Source organism: Scyliorhinus canicula, chromosome 8, assembly GCF_902713615.1.
Source record: "Scyliorhinus canicula chromosome 8, sScyCan1.1, whole genome shotgun sequence".
In the NCBI taxonomy this organism is placed as follows: domain Eukaryota; kingdom Metazoa; phylum Chordata; class Chondrichthyes; order Carcharhiniformes; family Scyliorhinidae; genus Scyliorhinus; species Scyliorhinus canicula.
Genome location: NC_052153.1, coordinates 65,948,921 through 65,973,276, shown reverse-complemented (window position 1 = coordinate 65,973,276; position 24,356 = coordinate 65,948,921). Strand labels below are relative to the sequence as shown.

The 24,356-nt window shown below is 45.3% G+C and overlaps 1 protein-coding gene across 2 annotated transcripts in view; it reads left to right on the top strand.

Moving 5' to 3' along the window:
- dock8 (dedicator of cytokinesis 8) overlaps positions 1-24,356 on the top strand; it is a 368,411-nt gene that overhangs the window by 307,579 nt on the left and 36,476 nt on the right. For both annotated transcript variants that reach the window (XM_038804697.1, XM_038804698.1), the window contains 5 exons: positions 7,911-7,998; positions 10,632-10,728; positions 13,047-13,181; positions 14,424-14,574; positions 17,841-17,998. In XM_038804697.1, the coding sequence (XP_038660625.1) occupies positions 7,911-7,998; positions 10,632-10,728; positions 13,047-13,181; positions 14,424-14,574; positions 17,841-17,998 (629 nt within the window). The remainder of the gene's footprint in view (positions 1-7,910; positions 7,999-10,631; positions 10,729-13,046; positions 13,182-14,423; positions 14,575-17,840; positions 17,999-24,356) is intronic.

Here is a 24,356-nt window from a genome sequence, read left to right as displayed (position 1 = left end):
GGTGAAGGACAAGAGTATCTGGGTTACAGTCAGGGGAAAGAAAATGAATGGGCAGACAGTGCAGTGATCCCTCGTGGCCGTTCCCCTTCAAAACAAGTATACAATTTTGGATACTGTTGAGGGGGATGACCTACTAGGGGAAGGCCCTAGCGGCCAGGTCTCTGGCACTGAGTCTGGCTCTGGGGTTCAGAAGGGAAGGGTGGAGAATAGAAAAGCAATAGTGATAGGAGACTCAATGGGTAGGGGAATAGATAGGAGATTCTGTGGTCGCGAGCGAGACTCCCGGAAGGTATGTTGCCTCCCAAGTGCCAGGGCCAGGGATGTCTCGGATCGTGGCTTTAGGATCCTTAAGGGGGAGGGTGAGCGGCCAGAAGTCGTGGGTGCACATTGGTATCAACGACGTAGATAGAAAAAGGGGTGTGGATGTAATAAACGAGTTTAGGGAGTTAGGCTGTAAGTTAAAAGCCAGGACAGACAGAGTTGTCATCTCTGGTTTGTTGCCGGTGCCACGTGATAGCGAGGCTAGGAATAGGGAGAGAGTGCAGTTGAACACTTGGCTGCAGGAATGGTGTAGGAGGGAAGGCTTCAGATATTTGGATAATTGGAGCGCATTCTGGGGAAGGTGGGACCTGCACAAGCAGGATGGGTTGCATCCGAACCAGAGGGGCACCAATATCCTGGAAGGGAGGTTTTCTAGTATTCTTCGGGAGGGTTTAAACTAATTTGGCAGGGGAATGGGAACCGGACTTGTAGTCCAGCAACTAAGGTAGCCGATGTTCAGGACATCAAATCATGTAGTGAGGTAGGAGGAAGGTAACACTGACAAAGGAGAGTACTTGCAGGCATGGATATGGGTTGAAGTGTGCATACTTCAATGCAAGAAGCATCAGGAATAAGGTGGGTGAACTTCAGGCCTGGATTGGTACTTGGGACTACGATGTGGTGGCCATCACGGAAACTTGTATAGAAGAGGGACAGAAATGGTTATTGGAGGTTCCTGGTTATAGATGTTTCAATAAAATTAGGGAGGGTGATAAAAGAGGTTGGGGGTTGCATTGTTAATTAGAGATAGTGGCCGAAGTTCTCCCCTACCCGGCGGGGCGGGGGGTCCCGATGTAGCGGAGTGGCGCCAACCACTCCGGCGCCGGGCCTCCCCAAAGCTGCAGAATTCTCCGCAACTTTAGGGGCTAGGCCCACGCCGGAGTGGCTCCCGCTCCGCCGACTGGCACCAACGACCTTTGGCACTACGCCGGCCGGCGTCAGGGTTGGCCAAAAGGCCTTCGCCGGCCGGCGTGAGTCTGCGCATGCACCGGAGTGTCAGCGGCCGCTGACATCACCACCGGCGCATGCGTGGTGGAGGGGTCTCTTCCGCCTCCACCATGGTGGAGGCCATGGCGGCGGCGGAAGAAAATGAGTGCCCCCATGGCACAGGCCCGCCCGCCGATCGGTGGGCCCCGATTGGGGGCCAGGCCACCGTGGGGGCACCCCCCGGGGTCCGATCGCCCCGCGCCGCCAATCCCGCCGGCACAGCGGTGGTTCAAACCACGTCGGTGGGATTGGCCTGTCAGTGGCGGGACTTCGGCCCATCACAGGCCGGTGAATCGCTGCGGGGGGCCCGCCGATCGGCGCGGGGGGCACGGGGCGTGATTCCTGCTCCCGCTGATTCCCGGGTGGCGGAGAATTCCGGCCACGGTGGGGGCAGGATTTACGCCGGCCCCGGGCGATTCCTCAACCCTGCAGGGGGTTGGAGAATTCCGCCCAGTGTAACAGCTGCAGAAAGGCAGTTCGAGGAGGATCTGCCTACTGAGGTAGTATGGGTTGATGTCAGAAATAGGAAAGGAGGAGTCACCTTGTTGGGAGTTTTCTATAGGCCCCCCAATAGCAGCAGAGATGTGGAGGAACAAATTGGGAAACAGATTTTGGAAAGGTGCAGAAGTCACAGGGTAGTAGTCATGGGTGACTTCAACTTCCCAAATATTGAGTGGAAACTCTTTAGATCAAATAGTTTGGATGGGGTGGTGTTTGTGCAGTGTGTCCAGGAAGCTTTTCTAACACAATATGTACATTGTCCGACCAGAGGGGAGGTCATATTGGATTTGGTACTTGTTAATGAACCAGGGCAAGTGATAGATTTGTTCGTGGGGGAGCATCTTGGAGATAGTGACCACAATTCTGTGACTTTCGTTTAGTAATGGAGAGAGATAGATCGGACAGGGCAAGGTTTACAATTGGGGGAAGGATAAATACGATGCTGTCAGACAAGAACTGAAGTGCATAAGTTGGGAACATAGGCTGTCAGGGAAGGACACAATTGAAATGTGGAACTTGTTCAAGGAACAGATACTACGTGTCCTTGATATGTATGTCCCTGTCGGGCAGGGACGAGATGGTCGAGTGAGGGAACAATGGTTGACAAGAGAGGTTGTCTTGTTAAGAGGAAGAAGGAGACCTATGTAAGGCTGAGGAAACAAGATTCAGACAGGGCGCTGGAGGGATACAAGATAGCGAGGAGGGAACTGAAGAAAGGGATTCGGAGAGCTAAGAGAGGGCATGAAAAATCTTTGCCGGTTAGAATCAAGGAAAACCCCAAGGCCTTTTACACATATGTGAGAAATATGAGAATGACTAGAGCGAGGATGGATCTGATCCAGGATAGGAGCGGAAAATTGTGTATTGAGTCTGAAGAGATAGGAGACGTCTTGAACGAATACTTTTCTTCAGTATTTACAAATGAGAGGGGCCATATTGTTGGCAAGGACAGTGTGAAACAGACTGGTAAACTCGAGGAGATACTTGTTAGGAAGGAAGATGTGTTGGGCATTTTGAAAAACTTGAGGATAGACAACGCCCCCCCGGGCCTGACGGGATATGTCCAAGAATTCTATGGGAAGCAAGAGATGAAATTGCAGAGCCGTTGGCAATGATCTTTTCGTCCTCACTGTCAACAGGAGTGGTACCAGGGGATTGGAGAGCGGCGAATGTCGTGCCCCTGTTCAAAAAAGGGATTAGGGATAACCCTGGGAGTTACAGGCCAGTTAGTCTTACTTCGGTGGTAGGCAAAGTAATGGAAAGGGTACTGAGAGATAGGATTTCTGAGCATCTGGAAAGACACTGCTTGATTAGGGATAGTCAGCACGGATTTGTGAGGGATAAGTCTTGCCTAACAAGTCTTATTGAATTCTTTGAGGAGGTGACCAAGCACGTGGATGAAGGTAAAGCAGTGGATGTAGTGTACATGGATTTTAGTAAGGCATTTGATAAGGTTCCCCATGGTAGGCTTATGCAGAAAGTAAGGAGGCATGGGATAGTGGGAAATTTGGCCAGTTGGATAATGAACTGGCTAACCGATAGAAATCAGAGAGTGGTGGTGGATGGCAAATATTCAACCTGGAGCCCAGTTACCAGTGGCATACCGCAGGGATCAGTTCTGGGTCCTCGGCTGTTTGTGATTTTCATTAATGACTTGGATGAGGGAGTTGAAGGGTGGGTCAGTAAATTTGCAGATGATACGAAGATTGGTGGAGTTGTGGATAGCAAGGAGGGCTGTTGTCGGTTGCAAAGAGACATAGATAGGATGCAGAGCTGGGCTGAGAAGTGGCAGATAGAGTTTAACCCTGAAAAGAGTGAGGTTGTCCATTTTGGAAGGACAAATATGAATGCGGAATACAGGGTTAACGGTAGGGTTTTTGGCAATGTGGAGGAGCAGAGAGATCTTGGGGTCTATGTTCATAGATCTTTGACAGTTGCCACTCAAGTGGATAGAGCTGTGAAGAAGGCCTATGGTGTGCTAGCGTTCATTAGCAGAGGGATTGAATTCAAGAGCCGTGATGATGATGCAGCTGTACAAAACCTTGGTAAGGCCACATTTGGAGTACTGTGTGCAGTTCTGGTCGCCTCATTTTAGGAAGGATGTGGAAGCTTTGGAAAAGGTGCAAAGGAGATTTACCAGAATGTTGCCTGGAATGGAGAGTAGGTCTTACGAGGAAAGGTTGAGGGTGCTAGGCCTTTTCTCATTGGAATGGAGAAGGATGAGGGGAGACTTGATATAGGATTATAAGATGATCAGGGGAATAGATAGAGTAGACAGTGAGAGACTTTTTCCCCGGGTAGAACAAACCATTACAAGGGGACATAAATTTAAGGTGAATGATGGAAGATATAGGAGGATGTCAGAGGTAGGTTCTTTACGCAGAGAGTAGGGGGTGCATGGAATGCACTGCCTGTGGAAGTAGTTGAGTCGGAAACATTAGGGACCTTCAAGCGGTTCAAGCACATGGATTACGGTAGAATGGTGGGGTGTGAATTAATTTGTTCTTAATCAAGAACAAAAGTTCGGCACAACATCATGGGCCGAAGGGCCTGTTCTGAGCTGTATTTTTCTATGTTCTATGTTCTAAACGTGGTGTGGGTCGCGAAGCTCAGCGGGAGTGGGTCCCTAAGGTCGGCTAGTTGGCAAAAGTTGGTCCCAGGAAGATAGTTTGAAAAACACTCATCTAAATGACACACAGGTTGGAGGAATTGGGAGAAGTGCAGTAGAGTGCTATCTGTTAGAAATATATTGCTGAAACTGAAAGGAAACAGACAGTTGTGAGACCAGCCTTGTTGTGTGGTGCATAATCGTAGAATTTACAGTGCAGAAGGAGGCCATTCAGCCCATCAGATCTGCAGCGGCTCTTGGAAAGAGCACCCTACTTATGCCCTTGTCTCCACCCTATCCCCATAACTCAGTAACCCCACCTAAGCTTTTTGGACACTAAGGGCAATTTATCATGGTCTATCCACCTAACCTGCTCATCTTTGGACTGTGGGAGAAAACCGGAGCACCCAGAGGAAACCCACGCACACACGGGGAGGATGTGCAGACTCCTCACAGACAGTGACCCAAACCAGGAATCGACCCTGGGACCCTGAAGCTGTGAAGCAACTGTGCTGACCACTGTGCTACCGTGCTGCCCTAGGAACCAAAGTAAGCTCAATAAAAGAGGAACGACTGGCTACTAATGAGATGCAGATGCTGAGTTGGACGCGTGGTGTAATTAATGAGAAGGGACCATATCAGGAACCAGCACATCAAGGGGTTGGTGAAGATTGTGGGAGCATCGAAGAAAATAGCCAATAAGAGATTGAAATGGTCTGGTCAAGTGTCGTTGGGATGGAGAGGAAATGTGGTGAGGTGAGTGACAGACATGGGACTACCAGGGAGAAGGAAAAACAAGACATATGCCCAGATGGAAAGATGCAATGAAAAGAGACTGAAATGCAGCAGGATTGGAAGAGTGACAGACAGAAGGAGATAGAGGAGGGATTCTCAACCTGAATTATGGTGATCCCAAGTAAAATGGGAGAAGCTGAAAGAAGAAGAAGAACAAAACAGGTGGCACAGATCATTTATTTCCAGATTCCACTAAACTTAATTCATCAATTCAAAATAGTTTCTATGCATTACAGAGAAATACCTTGAATATTTCATTTTTGTAAACAGACATCATTATTTGTGATGCCTTACATAGTCGTCTTGCCTGAAGAGATTACTTGTGTATAACTGTTCCTAAGTCTTATTAATCAGCCATATCACATCTCAGAATTATTTAATGTGTACATTACAGAAAGCATCAAGTAGAAGCAGTTCTGTTGTAGTCTTGGCATATGGAGCTGTGCAATTGGTCTGATATATTACAGCAAGAGGCAAACAATGGATCTATGCATGAGCACATTTTCTTGAAAATATTTGTTGTTACTTTCATTTTGGCCTTCCAAACTTTCCCCGTCTAGAGAAGGTCAGTATAGACCAATGGTTGAAAGTCCACATTGTTGGCCTCAGTGGACAGCTTAATCACTGGGCCCACCAATGTCCAAGTAAAACTATGGCTGCTGCTCCTTGGGATAATATTTATACAGCATACTACAGCATCTGAAAGCCCAAAGGAAAAACACCTTCTCATCTGGGTCTCAGAGATTCTAAAGGCAGCATCTAATTTGTAGCAAAACTTCTGGCTGAGGTGCCATTCGCGTTTCATCACCTGAAGTGAAAGCAACAACAAGGCATTCGTCCAATTTCAGAGTAAGAGTTTGCAGAGATTTGTTTCGATGGGCTGGATTAAATGCAACCCATTGCGGCAGAAACCATGGCAGCTGGACCCACTTAATCATGGGACTGGCTGTCCGTCTGTCTCCCAGCAATTAGGTTGGTGGTGAAAATGGGCCAATTGGGGTAACTTGCCTACTTGGGGCATGTCATCAATTGGGCTCATTAATGAGCCAATTGGCAGAAATTATCCCTGAGCCCACAGGAATTTAATCATGCCTCAGGGATTACATGCTAGTGACGTGGCTTATCCATGCCTTCAGAAGGATCTATCAAGATGCCTGTGCCCTACCAGGGGCGTCCCTCTTTCACAGGTACTTAGTGTCCAATCGAGCACCCAACACCGGGCAGGGTGGAAGGCCACTGGAAGTCATTCCTCTGCCATTGCCTCTGATCCTTCGTGGCCGCACCTTCCACTCAACACACAGCCCAACCTCACTCACCTGTGGTTTGGGTCCCTTGGCAATCATAGGGCTTCTGCTGGTCAACCAGCAACAGCCACCGCTCTGGGTAGCACTGCCTATAATAGAGAGATGACCGCTTCAGATTCACCATCAGCTATGGAGGGGATGGGATTTTCATCCCTCGCGTTCCACTCATGGTGTGATTCACCAGAAGAATTTCAACGTCCGGTTTCAGGTGCGTTTGAATCATAGAATCATAGAATTTACAGTGCAGAAGAAGTCCATTCAGCCTATCGAGTCTGCACTGGCTCTTGGAAAGAGCACTCTACCTAAGCCCACACCTCCACCCTATCCCCGTAACCCAGTACCACCACCTAACCTTTTGGACACTAAAGGCAATTAAACACGGCCAATCCACGTAACCTGCACATCATTGGACTGTGGGAGGAAACCGGAGCACCCGGAAGAAACCCAGACACGGGAAGAATGTGCAGACTCTGCAGAGACAGTGACCCAAGCCGGGAATCGAACCTGGGACCCTGGAGCTGTGAAGCAACTGTGCTAAACACTGTGTTTGTCAGGGTGCTTCTCGGAAGCTGCAGTGCTGGGACTGACAATGCTATTCAATGGTACTTAGCTGTTTTTCTTGAGCCTCGAGGATTTTCTCCCTGTCGTGGTCACACTTAGGAAGATTTCCTGTACTGAGGAGCTGAGCTTGCCCCCATGACTGGCTCGTCACAAATCGGGGAGTCATTTCGAAAGGCTGCCCTAATCTTCCACTCACATCAGTCCCCCAGCTTTTCTGCGGGCCCTTCAAAACTCCCTCACCCCTTTCCTTTTCATGGCATGTCCCTCGAGGCCCTGACCTTTGGCACCGACAACTAGACGTCCTGGCTCTGCCAACTAGGCACTGCCAGTTGTCACTGCTATGGTGCCCAGTTGGCACCAAACTGGCAGTGCCAAGGAGTCCAGGTGCCAGGAGGAGTGCCAGGGGTATTACCCTGCCCTGTCCCTGACCACCTGGGGCTCTAATGGCCTGCAAAATCACCAAGGTGTCATCTTGCCTGGTCCACGGCAGTGCTAAATGACGCTTGGTTGAAGCATCGCAGGCACAGACATTGACTCCCAGGCGTCGGGATAGTTAAATGAGCCTAATGACTAATTTAAATATCATTATCTGAATCACTCCCAGCATGGGCGTGACGCAGATTGTGCTGGGTGAGTTGTGTGAGGTTTTGCACCAGGCGTGGAACCCAATTTGGGCCTCTCCTGCGATTCACCCCTAGCGCTCTGAGGTGAGGAAATCGCGCCCTTAATCTGGTCAGGCCTCTGGGTTCCTCTAATTGCTGGACTGAGCCCACATCAATTATATTAAATTTCACTTTACCTAAGTCTATGCTTATTTATTGTATTTGCTGCAGGAAATGAAAGAAATTTTGGACTGAATGAAAACTTACGATGGAGAAAAGATCAAACACAGTGGCGACAGGGCAATGAGAGACATGAAAAGTATGTAACTAAAAGAGTAGTCAATCATAGAAGGAAGCCATTCATTTGATCTATGCTGGTACCTTTCTGGGACTATCTAATCAATGCTAAACCCTGTCTTTTCTCCATCGACCTGCATTTTACTCCTCACGCTTTTATCCAATTCTCTTTTAAATGTTATTATTGAATCTGCTCCTGCCACCCTTCCAGGCAGCGCATTCCAAATGTCAGCAGCTCCATGTATAAAAAAATTGTTTTCTCATGTCATCTCTGGTTTTATTTGTCAATCTATTTATCAATCACCTTAAATCTGTGTCCTCTAGTTACTGGCCTACTGGCACAGGGCAGAGTTTCTCCTTATTCGCTCTCTCAGAACCAAAACCGCTATCAAATTTCCTTTTTCACCTTCTCTGTTCTGAGGAGGACGACGCTGGCTTGCCCAGTCTCTCCAGTTGACTGGAGGCCCGCATCTCTGTTAATTTTCTAACATGTTAATTTTCCAATAAATCTCTTCTGCATCCTCCAAGGCATTGGCATCCTTCCTCAACTGTAGCATTTGGAATTGAACACAGTACGGGCAGCACAAGTGGATAGCACTGTGGCTTCACAGCACCAGGGTCCCAGGTTCGATTCCCCGCTAGGTCACTGTCTGTGCGGAGTCTGCACGTTCTCCCCGTGTCTGCGTGGGTTTCCTCCGGGTGCTCCGGTTTCCTCCCATAGTCCAAAGACATGCAGGTTAGGTGAATTGGCCATAATAAATTGCCCTTGGTGACCAAAAAGGTTTGGAGGGGTTCTTGGGTTATTGGGTTACGGGGATAGGGTGGAAGTGAGGGCTTAAGTGGGTTGGTGCAGACTTGATGGGATGAATGGCGTCCTTCTGCACTGTATGTTCCATGTTCTATGTTCTACTCCAGCTGAGGAGTTTTACAAAGTGGTTTACAGTGTTTTACAACACATCAATGTTTTGCAAAAGTTTAGCATCCTTCCGTACTATTGTACTTCACCCTCTATTAATAAAACCAAGGATCCCACATGCTTTTTCTAAGCCTTTTCAACTTGCCCTGCCTCTTTCAAATATTTACATACATAGAACCCCAGTTCTCTCTGTCCACACAGCCCCTTTAAAATTGTACTAATTATTTTATACTGCCTGTCTTCAATCTTTCTATCAAACTACTTCACACTTCTCCATATAAAATGTAATCTGCCATCTGTTTGCCCTTTTAACCAGTCCATATCTTTCTGAAGGCTGAGGAGGTATCTGATTGAGGTTTAGAAAATTATGAGGGGCATAGTTAAGGTGAATAGGGAGGAACATTTCCCCATAACGGAGCGTTCAATACCAGGGGACGTGGATTTAAGGTAAGGGGCAAGAGATTTATAGGAGAGGTGAGGGGGAACTTATTCACCCAGAGGGAGGTGGGAATCTGAAACTCACTGCCTGAAAGGGTGTTGGAGACACTCACAACATTTCAGAAGTAATTAGTTCAATGCCACAGCACACAAGGCTACGGCCCAAGTGCTGGGACTAGGGTAAATAGGTGCTTGATGGCCAGTGCGGAGAAAATAAACCGAAGGCCTCTTTCCGTGCTGTGAAATATCTATGACTATCCTGACTGTTTTCTACATTTCTAAGTTATGTATCATCTACAAACTTTGAAATTATGCTCTGTAAACAAAAGTCTCGATCATTAATGCATTGTAAAAGCAGAGGTCCTAATACTGTCAGCTGGGGAACACCATTGTATAACAACATAAAAAATAGGAGCAGGACTAGGCCATTTGGTCCTTCAAGCCTGCTCTACCATTCAGTAAAATCCTGGCTAATCTCCAGCTCAACTCCACTTAACTAGACTATCCCCATGTCCCATGATTCCCTGAGTATCTAGAAATCTATCGTTCACTGCCTTGAATACACTCGATAACTAAGCACCTACATCCCTCTGGGCATTTGAAAGTCACCATCAACTCTGCACCAGTGCCATCCCAAACAATGTAACCTCCCACCCACTCAACATCTCCCAATCATCATCTCAGATTGAAATAGATTGTTTCCAAACTTGAAATCCTGTTTAGTCCTGAGCCTAGTTTCAAGTCCTCTCCATCATTAAAACTAGTTATCTTTACTTCTGTATCAATGAACATTTCCATTTCAGTCTCTTCTGACCGAAACCCTCAGTTGGCCTTAAATCACCTCTATCTGGACTATTCCAATACTTGCCTTCTAGGTCTCCCATCCATAATCTTCCATAACTGAAACAATTGTTTTTTTCCACATGTATCTTTGTTTTGGATCGTACTTTATGGAATTTTTTACTTCAGCCCCTATGTCTCTTCATAGCTGTCTTCCTGAAAAATCTTTCTCAAAACCCATCTCATTAACTATCCTTTCGATCACCCTTCTGATTCTCCATTTTCCATGTCTACTCTGTAATGTAGTTTCAGACATTTTCTTTGTATAAAAGGAAGTCTGTAAATGCAATTTATGTTTGGTAGTAATTATTAATAACATTACTTTTAGATCCCATCACTGCTTCACATAGTCTAGTACTTGTTTTGCAGCTACATTTTAGAAGACAATTTGTGTATTTAGATAATCATTTATAGCATAAAGCATACTGCAGTCATTGATGGTTCTTTTGCCTTTTTTTCAGAACTAAGGCAGATCTAGATCAGGAAGCTCTGGTCTCTGGGAATCTGATGACAGAGGCTAATCTGACTATTTTAGATACACTGGAAATAATCATTCAGGTAACATTAGTATGACTTAGTAATGATCATCTTTATTAATGTCACAAGTCGGCTTGCATTAACACTGCAATGAAGTTACTGTGAAAATCCCCAGTTTCCACCTGTTCAGGTACACTGAGGGAGAATTCAGAATGTCCAATTCACCTAACATCACATCTTTCGGGACTTGTGGGAGGAAACCGGAGCACCCGGAGGAAACGCACTCAGACACTGGGAGAACATGCAGACTCTGCACAGACAGTGACCCAAGCCGGGAATCAAACCCGGGTCTCTGGCGCTGTGAAGCAACAGTGCTAACCACTATGCTTTTTATTTTCTTTTAAAATTTAGAGTACCCAATTAATTTTTTCCAATTAAGGGGAAATTTAGCGTGGCCAATTCACCTACCCTACACACTTTGGGATGTGGGAGTGAAACCCACGCAAACACGGGGAGAATGTGCAAACTCCACACGGACAGTGACCCAAAGCCGGGATTGAACCTGGGACCTCGGCGCCGTGAGTCAGCAGTGCTATCTACTGTGCCACCATGCTGCCCTACCAACCACTATGTTACCGTGCCGCCCAACATTGACTTATTCCATTACACATTGAATAAATATTGAATTCATTAATTGCACTACTTGCTTTCTTTCTGAATAATAGTTTTTTTTAAATTCATGACTTAATGCCTCACACTTGGATATATTTAACGCTTTTTAAGGGATTTAACGGGGTTTAAGAATTATTCTGCTGTGTTTATTATTGTAGTGTTGGTGCTGCACTAACAAACTGGGTGTACGGGGGCATATGTAAACACTGGAATGGCTGTAGATATGATTGGAATGATCCAGATAATTAGTCCAGCAGTAATGATTGGGGTTCCTCAAAGGTGTATTCAGTACACACTGTATTAAAAAAAATGAGAAGGAAACCTTACTTGGTATCAGTTGTAACCAGCTACAGTACATATATATATAAAACCTTGCCCATCGCTTGAGGTATGGTGACCCTCTGGTTCAATCACCACCACCAGCTCTCAACGGGAGAGCAGCTTATGGTCCTCTGGGACTGTGGCGACATTTAATATATTTTTCAATGTGCAGCTGTCTTTACATCTCGATGTTTTTGGGGAAGGAGGTCAGAGAGTCACTTTCTTATTTCCTAGCTATAATACAGCATTGATGGAAAATTGGCAACCAGCTTTTGACATTCCCTTTCATCTGAGGGATCGGGTCTATTAAGGCGGATTGGAAAAGGTGGAAATAATTTTTTAATGAAGGAGTGAGGGTGAAAAACAGCAATGTTTCTAAGCTAACCTGAATCTTTTTATTATCCACTTTGTTCACATTTTGAAAATTATGAATGATGTAGCAGTTAAAAAGAGAATCACTAACTCTATGATTTGGGAGAAACGTTTGAATCATGGCTGTCTGATTTTTACCTGAAAACCTTGGAGAAATCACCTTGGCTTACCCATTGAAGTCAAGGCCCACCTGTTGCTAGGTGTCAATCGGCTATTGATTGGTTGTCACCTGTTTGAGGCTTTCTACATTTCTAAGTTATGTATCATCTGCAAACTTTGAGCTTATGCTCTGTAAACAAAAGTCTAGATCATTAATATATTCTAAAAACAAAGGTCCCCTAATATATTATAAAAACAGATCTACTATCAGCTGGGGAACACTATCAGCTGGGGAACACCCTTTTATAAGAACATAAAATAATAGGAGCAGGACTAGGCTATTTAGCCTTTCAAGCCTGCTCTACCACTCTCTAAATAATCAAGCCTGCTGTACCAAATAATCAGTTTGACCACTTTATATTACATCTGTCAGTTATGGTAGCAGACTTAGAGTAAAGAGCTCACTGGTTTTCTCCCCCACTCCGACCTCCAAAGTTGTTGATCCCTTGCTGAGGTTACTGCTCCATTGTTGTCATGAAGGTGAACCCATGTGACTGACTCATGTTTCAGTCTTAGCCATGAGTGTTAATAAACTATTCTTAACTGATCCCTCACCTTTTCACACTTCTAACACGTTTCCTATGTTTCTAGGACACTCAGTAGCAACTAAGAATGATTACAACTTTTTTTAAGGGAGTTGAAGAGAAACATCTCTCTATCTGTTTCAGGTTTGAGTGTTGAATACATCGTTGGGGAACAATAATCATGAAATTACTGTTGGACTAATTTTTCTCACGTTGAAATAACTCATTATTCAAGTACCGTTGGAATACTCAATAAGAGTTCGTATTACAGTGTAAAGTGTTGTGTGTGGTGACTCTTGGGTTCAATAATCTAAAATGCCTTCAAAGATCTTCATTCTTTCTTCTTTGTAGGTAATTTCAATGTCCGATTGCAAGGACAATGTTTTGGGAAGTGTTCTCAGGATTCTGCTTCACAGCCTGGGCTGTATTCAGAGCTCCTACTTCCTGACTCATTGCTTCAGCACACTGAGAGCCCTCCTGGCCAAGGTAAAACCGTAACATTTGTCTCTTTACTTTAAGAACAATGCATATAATAGGAGCTGAATAATAAAATCATTTGGAATAATTTAAGATTTGCTGACTATTTTTATGGGTTGTCACGTTGCCCTTTCAACTCTGGTTTCCAGGTTGAAACCCAGCCAAGTTTGAAAAGTTTAAGGTTTCTTTGAAATTGGTTTTGGCGTTCCAACTATTTTCCAGTGGGCACAGGATAGACAGCATAAAGCTAGCCTAATTCAACACTAGTTACTAATATCACTCAGGAGGCAGATGTACGGAGGCAGGAAATTTCCTGGTTTCCTGCAGTGTCTCAGGAGAAAGATAATGGGATCTTTGTTCCAGGGAAATGGGTGCATGTTGGAATTGTGCCCACTGTCCCCTGGAAACATTTCAAAGGCAGCCACAGGGGTTGCCACCTGCCAAGGCACTATCCTTGAAAAATGGTCTGATTCGCCAGTGCAACATCGGAGGTAAAGCAGAAAGTTTTGCAAGATACACAGGAGAGCATTTCTACCTGATCCACCCTGAAGCACTGTTATCCAAAGTTTTCAACAGGCACTAATCCCTTTATGGAATGTATTTCCATCTTAAAGGAAACTGGTTAGCATTGTGATATGGAGCACAGCATATTCTTAAGATGCATGCTGTAGGACAATGTATATTATAGGCCACCGGCTTCTGCAGCTGACAGGCCTAAGTAATTACAACTGATGCACAGAAGCTCTTTAAATAACATGATGTGGAGATGCCGGCGTTGGACTGGGGTGAGCACAGTAAGAAGTCTTACAACACCAGGTTAAAGTCCAACATGTTTGTTTCAAACACTAGCTTTCGGAGCACTGCTCCTTCCTCAGGTGAATGAAGAGGTATGTTCCAGAAACATATATATAGACGAATTCAAAGATGCCAGACAATGCTTAGAATGTGAGCATTTGCAGGTAATTGAATCTTTACAGATCCAGAGATAGGGGTAACCCCAGGTTAAAAAGGTATGAATTGTCTCAAGCCAGGACAGTTGGTAGGTTTGTAAGACTTCTTACTGAACTCTTGAATGACATTCATATGATGGAAGGAGTGAATTGGACAACACGATTGGATAACTTGAGCCTATTTCATTTGAACCTACATCTGTGACGTGGCTTGTGACTTCTTTTACATTCAAGGCAATATACATATTCAACTTGATGGGGTTGATTAAAATGCTGACGCTTCATTTTCTTGTTTCACCAGTATGCAGACCTGCTATTTGAGGAGGAGGCAGAACAGTGTTCTGACATGTGTCAGAGAGTCTTAGACCACTGCAGCAGCAGTATGGACAGCACCCGTACCCAAGCCTGTGCCACACTCTACCTCATCATGAGACACAGCTTTAGCACAATCAGTGTAAGGCTTCCTTATTTTTATTCAGAAAATATGGTAACTGCTGATCATAAGTAACAACAAATCACATCTAGACTTGCGAAAACCATAAGGCATAGGAGCAGAAATAGGCCATTCGGCCCATCGAGCCTGCTGCACCATTCAATCATGGCTGATATGTTTCTCATTCCCATTCTCCCGATAATCCTGGCCTTCTCCCTATAACCCTTGATCCACTTATTAATCAAGAACCCATCTATCGGTCCATCAAGTCTGCACCGAACCTCTGAAAGAGCACCCTACCCAGAATTGCACCTAACTGGCGTATCTTTGGGCAAACTAAGGGACAATTTAGCATGGCCAATACACCTAAACTGCACTTCTTTGGACTATGGGAAGAAAGAAGAGCACGTGGAGGAAACCCACGCAGACATGGGGAGAAAGTTCAAATTCCACAGTCACCCAAGGCTGAAATTGAACCCGGGTACCTGGCGAAGTGAGGCAGCAGTGCTAACCACCATACCACTGTGCTGCCCGGTAATGTTGTATTCCATGTGGAAAGCATCACAAATAAATAATGATGGTCAGTGCCTCGGGATAACCATTCATACTGCCGTTACAACTGACAGGGAAAATTACCTTTCATGGTAATAGCACCACTACATTTATCTTACAGTTCTGGCAGCAATGGATTGCTATTAGCAGCAAATAAATGCAACATGATAGCTCATTCTTCTTCACACACCTCTCACTAATTGCTGCGATTTTGTACCTGCGTTGACTGCAAGCGTAAACGGCGACGTGGGTGCAAAATATTGCGAGACTCAGAAAATCTCGGCAGCGAGACCTTGTTTTCTGAGTTTTCCCACTCCTCGCCAGTGACGTAACAAGGTTCCCTAGAGGAATGTCAAGAACTTCATTTCAATAAATTATAATTCCCCACCATATCAACCTCTTTCCCCCGCCCCTAGAAATTGAAACTCCCACCCTCGCCAGTGTGGCGTCAGGTCGGCAAGGTTTACAACTACCTTTTGCAAAATGTGAACCAGCCCAAGAAAACTCAGTGGGGGCACACAGGTAAATATAGCCGCTTGGGGAGAGGGACATGCCCGGACAGTACCCTGACATTGCCTCCTGAGGCGGGGGAGCGGGGGGGGGGGGGGGGGAGACAGTACCAACCGGGCCCTCTGGGTGCTCCACTGGGAAGGCGGGGTTGCCCTTGTGCATGTTGGGATTCCCTTATCCATTGACTAGCTGGCAGAGGGATTGATTACCCTTGTGCATGTTGTAGGGGGTTTCCCTTATCCATGGGGGGGTTTGCTGTGGATGTATTTTTTATCACAGATTGGGCGTCCCAATCTCTACTAGACTCTGTCCTGACTGCAGGACGTCATGGACCAAGTCGGGACATTTCTTCTGCACAGAGTGCTGCTAAATGTGGTGAGAAAAGTCAGCTGCGCTGCCTGCGAGCTGCACGCCATTTTTTTGCGCCTCAGCCAGAACCCGGTAAATAACAGAAAGTTTCAACCAATTAGTGTAATCTGTGGTGAGCAGGCCCAGATTTGAGTCTACAATGTAATTCCTGCCACCAACCGGAAAGGCTTCAGGAGCAATTGCACATTCGCACTTGGCCCACATGGCAGCCACTCGCACATGTGCAACTGTTCTTCAAGCCTCTGCAGTCCGCAGCAAGGGTTTGGATTGGCATAGATTTCACTGCATAATGTAGAAAATGTAATATGCCAGCAATAATTCATCCCGGCACCCAATCTGTAATAGGCTCTCAATCACAGTGAGGTTTTTTATGTCATTGCGGCATCCTTCAGCTGGATTCAGAGTGTAAAAAGGTTTGTGCAGGGAGTTCCTGCACGAGTAGGTTGCTCATTTGGTGGATAATGGGACTCTTAATCACAGAGTCATTGTTTTGAGTTCCACAAGGGTGGCACAATGGTTGGCACTACTGCCACACAGTGCCAGGGACCTGGGTTCAATTCCGACCTTGGGTGACAGCTTGTGTGGAATTGGCACTTTCTCATGGTGTCTGCATAGGCTTTCTCCCACAGTCCAAAGATGTGCAGGTTAGATGGATTGGATATACTAAATTAGCCCTAGGTGGTGTTACAGAGATAGTTACAGGGGGTCAGTGCAGACTCAATGGGCCAAATGGCCTTGTTCTGCACTATAGGGATTCTACGATTAGGTGATGAAGGTTTTTCTTAAGTACTTTATATTTCAGTCAAAATTGCTTTTTTTTATTAACCACTTATTTGCCAATGAGTATCTTTTGTTTTGATAAATTTGGAGTACCCAATTATTTTTTTTCAGTTAATGGGCAATTTAGCATGGCCAATCCACCTACCCTGAACATTTTGGGTTGTGGGAATGAAACCCATGCAGACACTGGGAGAATTTGCAAACTCCTCACGACAGTGACCCGGAGCCAGAATCGAACCCGGGTCCTCAGTGCCATGAGGCAGCAGTGCTAACCACTGTTCCACCGTGCTGCCCCGTCAATAAGTACCCTTAAACTGAATATTACAAATCAATTCTCCACATTAGATGGTGAGAATTTAATTTACCTAATTTCCTAAATATATCCCTTCATTGTTTACTGAATTATCAGAAGCATGTTTTACAGCGGGAACAGTTAATAAATGATACATAGATTAAACACAAGAATTTGCAATTGGTTAAGGATGTACAGACCTAAGAATGAGTAACTTAGTCTGTGCCCACCCAGCTTGTTTGTTGTTTTAATACACGCTGCTTTCAATCTGATGCTGAGACTGCAACTGCACATGTGCGAGAAGTGCTCCCCCTAGTGTTGCGACAAAATAAACACAGCCTGTCACAATCTGAACTCTGAAAAGAATTTCCATCCTGAACAATTTGTGATGTGAACTCCCATCCTTCCTTGAGAACTTGTGCTTGCTGCCTCAAGGTAGTCCTTCCTTGGCGTGTTACAGGAGAGGTTCCTTCAGAAACTACCCTCACAGGGGAAGCTGTCACACTGGTATGACATCTCCTGGCGACCAAACTGGCAACCTCTGCAACAGTTGCTGTATCATTAGCAGCTCTCTGTCACCCTGTCATGATCTCATCCCGTCTAAATGTAATAGCAAAATTAAGCCAAGAGCCAGGTCCATACACATTTAAATCAGTAATCTCACCTGCTGGAGTCATGAATTATACTACCTGTACCTTCTATATTTTTCATTTATCATCAGAGTGGAAAATAAATGTGCACTCATGTTGCTTGCACTGATTTTGGTGTTCTAACGCTTTCAGAATTTGCCAGGGTTAAAATGCAGGTCACCATGTCCTTGGCCTCTCTGGTGGGTAAATCATCTGATTTTAATGAAGAATATTTGAGGCGATCTTTACGAGCTGTTCTGGCTTATGCAGAGGAAGATGAAGATATGCAACAAACAATGTTTCCAATCCAGGTAGGATGATCTCACACTGAGCATAGCACCCCATTGAAATAATTATGTTTGTATACTTTGATAATGGCTGTTCCACTGCCTCCAGTGCCTGTTTGTATGTGAGGCTGGACAGTGATACTTGTGGGTTATCCAACCATGAGAAGCAAATTAACATAGGGTGGGAGGGGTGGATAGTCATCACAATTGAGACAGATCCCAACGTCATCTTTTGTGCAGAAACGTAGACTTTCCGCTGGGATAAAGATAAAATAAATGAATGTCAAGCTCTGCTCAGTCTGATTATACAGTTTGAATTTTACACTCCACCCTTTCCCCCCACTGGTTTTTAGGCAGTGGCAGAGCGTGAAATTACAGGGTCAGGATTCTCTCTGGGATCCCTCCCCCCTGACCACACAGCGATTTTATGTTGGTGTGGCGCTAACAATTGCACACACAAACACGAAATGGTACAAAAGAGGCTTTATTACCGTGAGATGTTATTACCTCAAGTGGAGCTGTAAAATGGCAGCTCAGGAGACCTCATGGATATTTATACTGCTCCTGTGGGCGGAGATAGCCGGCAGGGGCTTACCGACAAACTATGCAGGGGCTTACCGACAAACCTGTAATAGCCAGTACTATTGTACATCCCCTAATAGAGGCACACACATATATATATACAGTGGTATTACCACAGTTGGGATGGACAAGGCCGCAATTTGAAGCCTGTCCTTACCCCAAATGAGGCCCTAAGTGGCAGATTAATGGCTGTTCCCTGCCCAACCTCAACTTTTAGGCTGGCGGTAACATTAAACCCCCATGGGAAAGCTGGAAATAATGAAATTTCGATCTCGGGCAGGAAGCCCCCTTCTGACAGAGGGCACCCTCCCCATAAGACCCTGATGAGCTCCAGACCATAAGACATAGGAGCTTAATTAGGCCATTTGGCCCATCGAGTCTGCTCCACTGTTCAATCACTGCTGATGTGTTTCTCATCACCGTTCTCCTGCCTTCTCCCCACAACTCCTGATCCCCTTATTGATCAAAAACCTATCTACCTCTGTATTAAAGACACTCAGTGATTTGGCCTCCACAGCCTTCTGCGGCAAAGACTTCCACTGATTGACTACCCTCTGTCTGAAGAAATCCCTCCTCATCTCTGTTTTAAAGGATCGTCCCTTCAGTCTGAGGCCGTGCCCTCGGGTTCTAGTTTTTCCGACCAGTGGAAACATCCTCTCCACATCCACTCTACATCTACTCTATCTATGCCTCTCAGTATCCTGTAAGTTTCAACAAGATCCCCTCTCATTCTTCTGAACTCCAACGAGTACAAACCCAGAGTCCTCAACCCCTCTTCATTCCAGGGATTATTCTTGTGAACCTCCCCTGGACCCTTTCTAAGACCAGCACATCCTTCCTGAGATACGGAGCCCAAAACTGCTCACAATACTTCAATGGGGTCTGAAAGCCTCAGAAGTACATCCCTGCTCTTATATTCTAGCCCTCTCGACATGAATGTTAACATTGCATTTACTTTTCTAACTGCCAACTGAACCTGCATGTTAACCTTAAAAGAAGCTTGAACTAGGACTCCTAAGTCCCTGTGTGCTTCTGAATTCTTGAGCCTTTTCCCTCCCCAATCTCTCACTCTTCCACTCCCTACCCTGGGATCCCTGACACTTAACTTGTCCTCCAGCTCTGGCACTTGGGCTTCAGCAGGCTGGTATAGTGACTGATCCCTACCATCCTTAAAATTCAGGCCTAAGTGGTACTGAAGTATAACTACTCTAAAATAAATACTGGTCTCCAAATGAGTACCAACAGTATAAAGGGACCATAAAATTTTGATCCCTTGTCCTCCCAGATAATAATATCAAAAGTTTAGTGTCGTACTATTTGTGCGTATGATGATTTCCAGGACATTGAATTGGGAATAGGACCTTTCTTATTTGTTTTATGCTGGGTTCAATGGCTTTCCAGCGTAGTTGGATTCAGATGCTCAAGTCTCGCATCATCTTAACAAATCCAGCATATTTATTTTGGAATAAATTATTGTTGAACTGTTGAGACATACCAGATTGTTAGTTGTAGTCAGAAACCACTGCTACTACATTGTAATAAATTAACATATTTGTAAACGCAAAAAAATGTATTTTGGAATTTCAGCCTGCTGTGCTGCACTGACGTAGCAAATGCCAGAACAACACTCAACCCAATAAAATGTCCCAGGCCCAACCATCTGCAGCTGCTTCATCAATATACTCCCTTGCATCATAAGGTCAGAAGTGGGGATGTTTGCGTGTCTGCAAACATGTTCACCACCATTCGCGACTCCTCAGACAATGAAGCAATCCATGTCCAAATACAGCAAGTTTGTTTCAAATCACTAGCTTTCGGAGCACAGCTCTGAAAGCTAGTGATTCGAAACAAACCTGTTGCACTTTAACCTGGTGTTGTAAGACTTCTTGCTGTGCCCACTCCAGTCCAACGCCGGCATCTCCACATCACAATTCAGCAAGACCTGGACAATATTCAAGCTTGGGCTGCAAGTGGCAATTTACATTTGGCCACACATGTGCTAGGCAAGGGGCGGCATGGTGGCGTAATGGTTAATACTCATTAAGCTCGACACATAAGAACATAAGAACTAGGAGCAGGAGTAGGCCATCTGGCCCCTCGAGCCTGCTCCGCCATTCAATTAGATCATGGCTGATCTTTTGTGGATTCAGCTCCACTTTCCGGCCCGAACGCCATAACACTTAATCCCTTTATTCTTCAAAAAACTATCTATCTTTACCTTAAAAACATGTAATGAAGGAGCCTCAACTGCTTCACTGGGCAAGGAATTCCATAGATTCACAACCCTTTGGGTGAAGAAGTTCCTCCTAAACTCAGTCCTAAATCTACTTCCCCTTATTTTGAGGCTATGTCCCCTAGTTCTGCTGTCACCCGCCAGTGGAAACAACCTGCCCACATCTATCCTATCTATTCCCTTCATAATTTTAAATGTTTCTATAAGATCCCCCCTCATCCTTCTAAATTCCAACGAGTACAGTCCCAGTCTACTCAACCTCTCCTCATAATCCAACCCCTTCAGCTCTGGGATTAACCTAGTGAATCTCCTCCGCACACCCTCCAGCGCCAGTACGTCCTTTCTCAAGTAAGGAGACCAAAACTGAACACAATACTCCAGGTGTGGCCGCACTAACACCTTATACAATTGCAACATAACCTCCCTAGTCTTAAACTCCATCCCTCTAGCAATGAAAGACAAAATTCCATTTGCCTTCTTAATCACCTGTTGTACTTGTAAACCAACCTTCTGTGACTCATGCACTAGCACACCCAAGTCTCTCTGAACAGCGGCATGCTTTAATATTTTATCGTTTAAATAATAATCCCGTTTGCTGTTATTCCTACCAAAATGGATAACCTCACATTTGTCAACATTGTATTCCATCTGCCAGACCCTAGCCCATTCACTTAACCTATCCAAATCCCTCTGCAGACTTCCAGTATCCTCTGCACTTTTCGCTTTACCACTCATCTTAGTGTCATCTGCAAACTTGGACACATTGCCCTTGGTCCCCAACTCCAAATCATCTATGTAAATTGTGAACAATTGTGGGCCCAACACGGATCCCTGAGGGACACCACTAGCTACTGATTGCCAACCAGAGAAACACCCATTTATCCCAACTCTTTGCTTTCTATTAATTAACCAATCCTCTATCCATGCTACTACTTTACCTGAAGAAGGAGCCGTGCTCCGAAAGCTCGTGTTTGAAACAAACCTGTTGGACTTTAACCTGGTGTTGTAAGACTTCTTACTGTGCTCACCCCAGTCCAACGCCGGCATCTCCACATCATGACTACTTTACCCTTAATGCCATGCATCTTTATCTTATGCAGCAACCTTTTGTGTGGCACCTTGTCAAAGGCTTTCTGGAAATCCAGATATACCACATCCATCGGCTCCCCCGTTATCTACTGCACTGGTAATGTCCTCAAAAAATTCCACTAAATTAGTTAGGCATGACCTGCCCTTTACGAACCCATGCTCCGTCTGCCCAATGGGACAGTTTCTATCCAGATGCCTCGCAATTTCTTCCTTGATGATAGATTCCAGCATCTTCGCTACTACCGAAGTTAAGCTCACTGACCTATAATTTCCTGCTTTCTGCCTACCTCCTTTTTTAAACAGTGGCGTCACGTTTGCTAATTTCCAATCCACCGGGACCACCCCAGAGTCTAGTGAATTTCGGTAAATTATCACTAGTGCATCTGCATTTCCCTAGCCATCTCTTTTAGCACTCTGGGATGCATTCCATCAGGGCCAGGAGACTTGTCTACCTTTAGCCCCATTAGCTTGCCCATCACTCCCTCCTTAGTGATAACAATCCTCTCAAGGTCCTCACCTGTCATAGCCCCATTTCTATCATCGCTGGCATGTTATTTGTGTCTTCCACTGTGAAGACCGACCCAAAAAAACCTGTTCAGTTCCTCAGCCATTTCCTCATTTCCCATTATTAAAACTCCCTTCTCATCCTCTAAAGGACCAATATTACCTTAGCCACTCTTTTTGTCTTATATATTGTAAAAACTTTTACTGTCTGTTTTATATTCTGAGCAAGTTTACTCTCATACTCTATCTTACTCTTCTTATAAGCTTTTTTAGTAGCTTTCTGTTGCCCCCTAAAGATTTCCCAGTCCTCTAATCTCCCAGCAATCTTTGCCACTTTATATGCTTTTTCCTTCAATTTGATACTCTCCCTTATTTCCTTAGATATCCACGGTCGATTTTCCCTCTTTCTTCCGTCCTTCCTTTTGTTGGTATAAACCTTTGCTGAGCACTGTGAAAAATCGCTTGGAAGGTTCTCCACTGTTCCTCAACTGTTCCACCATAAAGTCTTAGCTCCCAGTCTACCTTAGCTAGTTCTTCTCTCATCCCCTTGTAATCTCCTTTGTTTAAACACAAAACACTAGTATTTGATTTTACTTTCTCACCCTCCATCTGTATTTTAAATTCCACCATATTGTGATCGCTCCTTCCGAGAGGATCCCTAACTATGAGATCATGAATCAATCCTGTCTCATTACACAGGACAAGATCTAGGACCGCTTGTTCCCTCGTAGGTTCCATTACATACTGTTCTAGGAAACTATCGCGGATACATTCTATTAACTCCTCCTCAAGGTTGCCTTGACCGACCTGGTTAAACCAATCGACATGTAGATTAAAATCCCCCATGATAACTGCTGTACCATTTCTACATGCATCAGTTATTTCTTTGTTTATTGCCTGCCCCACCATATCGTTACTATTTGGTGGCCGATAGACTACTCCTATCAGTGACTTTTTTGCCTTACTATTCCTGATTTCCACCCAAATGGATTCAACCTTATCCTCCATAGCACCGATGTCATCCCTTACTGTTGCCCGGATGTCATCCTTAAATAACAGAGCAACACCACCTCCCTTACCATCCACTCTGTCCTTCCGAATAGTTTGATACCCTCGGATATTTAACTCCCAGTCGTGACCATCCTTTAACCATGTTTCAGTAATGGCCACTAAATCATAGTCATTTACGATGATTTGTGCCATCAACTCATTTACTTTATTCCGAATACTACGAGCATTCAGATAAAGTACACTTATGTTGGTTTTTTTACCTCTGTTTTGAATCTTAACATCTCCAGTTTTATTCCTTTTGTTATTACTGGGCCTATTCACTGAGCTCCCCTCAGTCACTGTACCTTGTACTGTCGCCCTTTTAGATTTTTGACTATGTCTTCTCTGCCTTGCACTTTCCCCTTACTTCCTTTTGCTTCTGTCCCTGTTTTACTACCTTCCAACTTCCTTCATCGGTTCCCATCCCCCTGCCACATTAGTTTAAACCCTCCCCAACAGCTCTAGAACACACCCCCCTAGGACATCGGTTCCAGTCCTGCCCAGGTGCAGACCGTCCGGTTTGTACTGGTCCCACCTCCCCCAGAACCGGTCCCAATGCCTCAGGAATTTGAATCCCTCCCTCTTGCACCATCTCTCGAGCCACGCATTCATCCTATCTATCCTGACATTGTTCACCCTCCCCCCCCCCCCCCCCCCCCCCCCCCCCCCCAGAATGTCCTGCAGCCACTCCGAGACATCCTTGACCCTTGCACCAGGGAGGCAACATACCATCCTGGAGTCTCGATTGCGTCCACAGAACCGCCTGTCTATTCCCCTTACGATCGAGTCCCCTATCACTATAGCCCTGCCATTTTTCTTCCTGCCCTGCTGTGCAGCAGAGCCAGCCACGGTGCCATGAACCTGGCTGCTGCTGCCTTCCCCTGGTGAGCCATCTCCCTCAACAGTATCCAAAGCGGTATATCT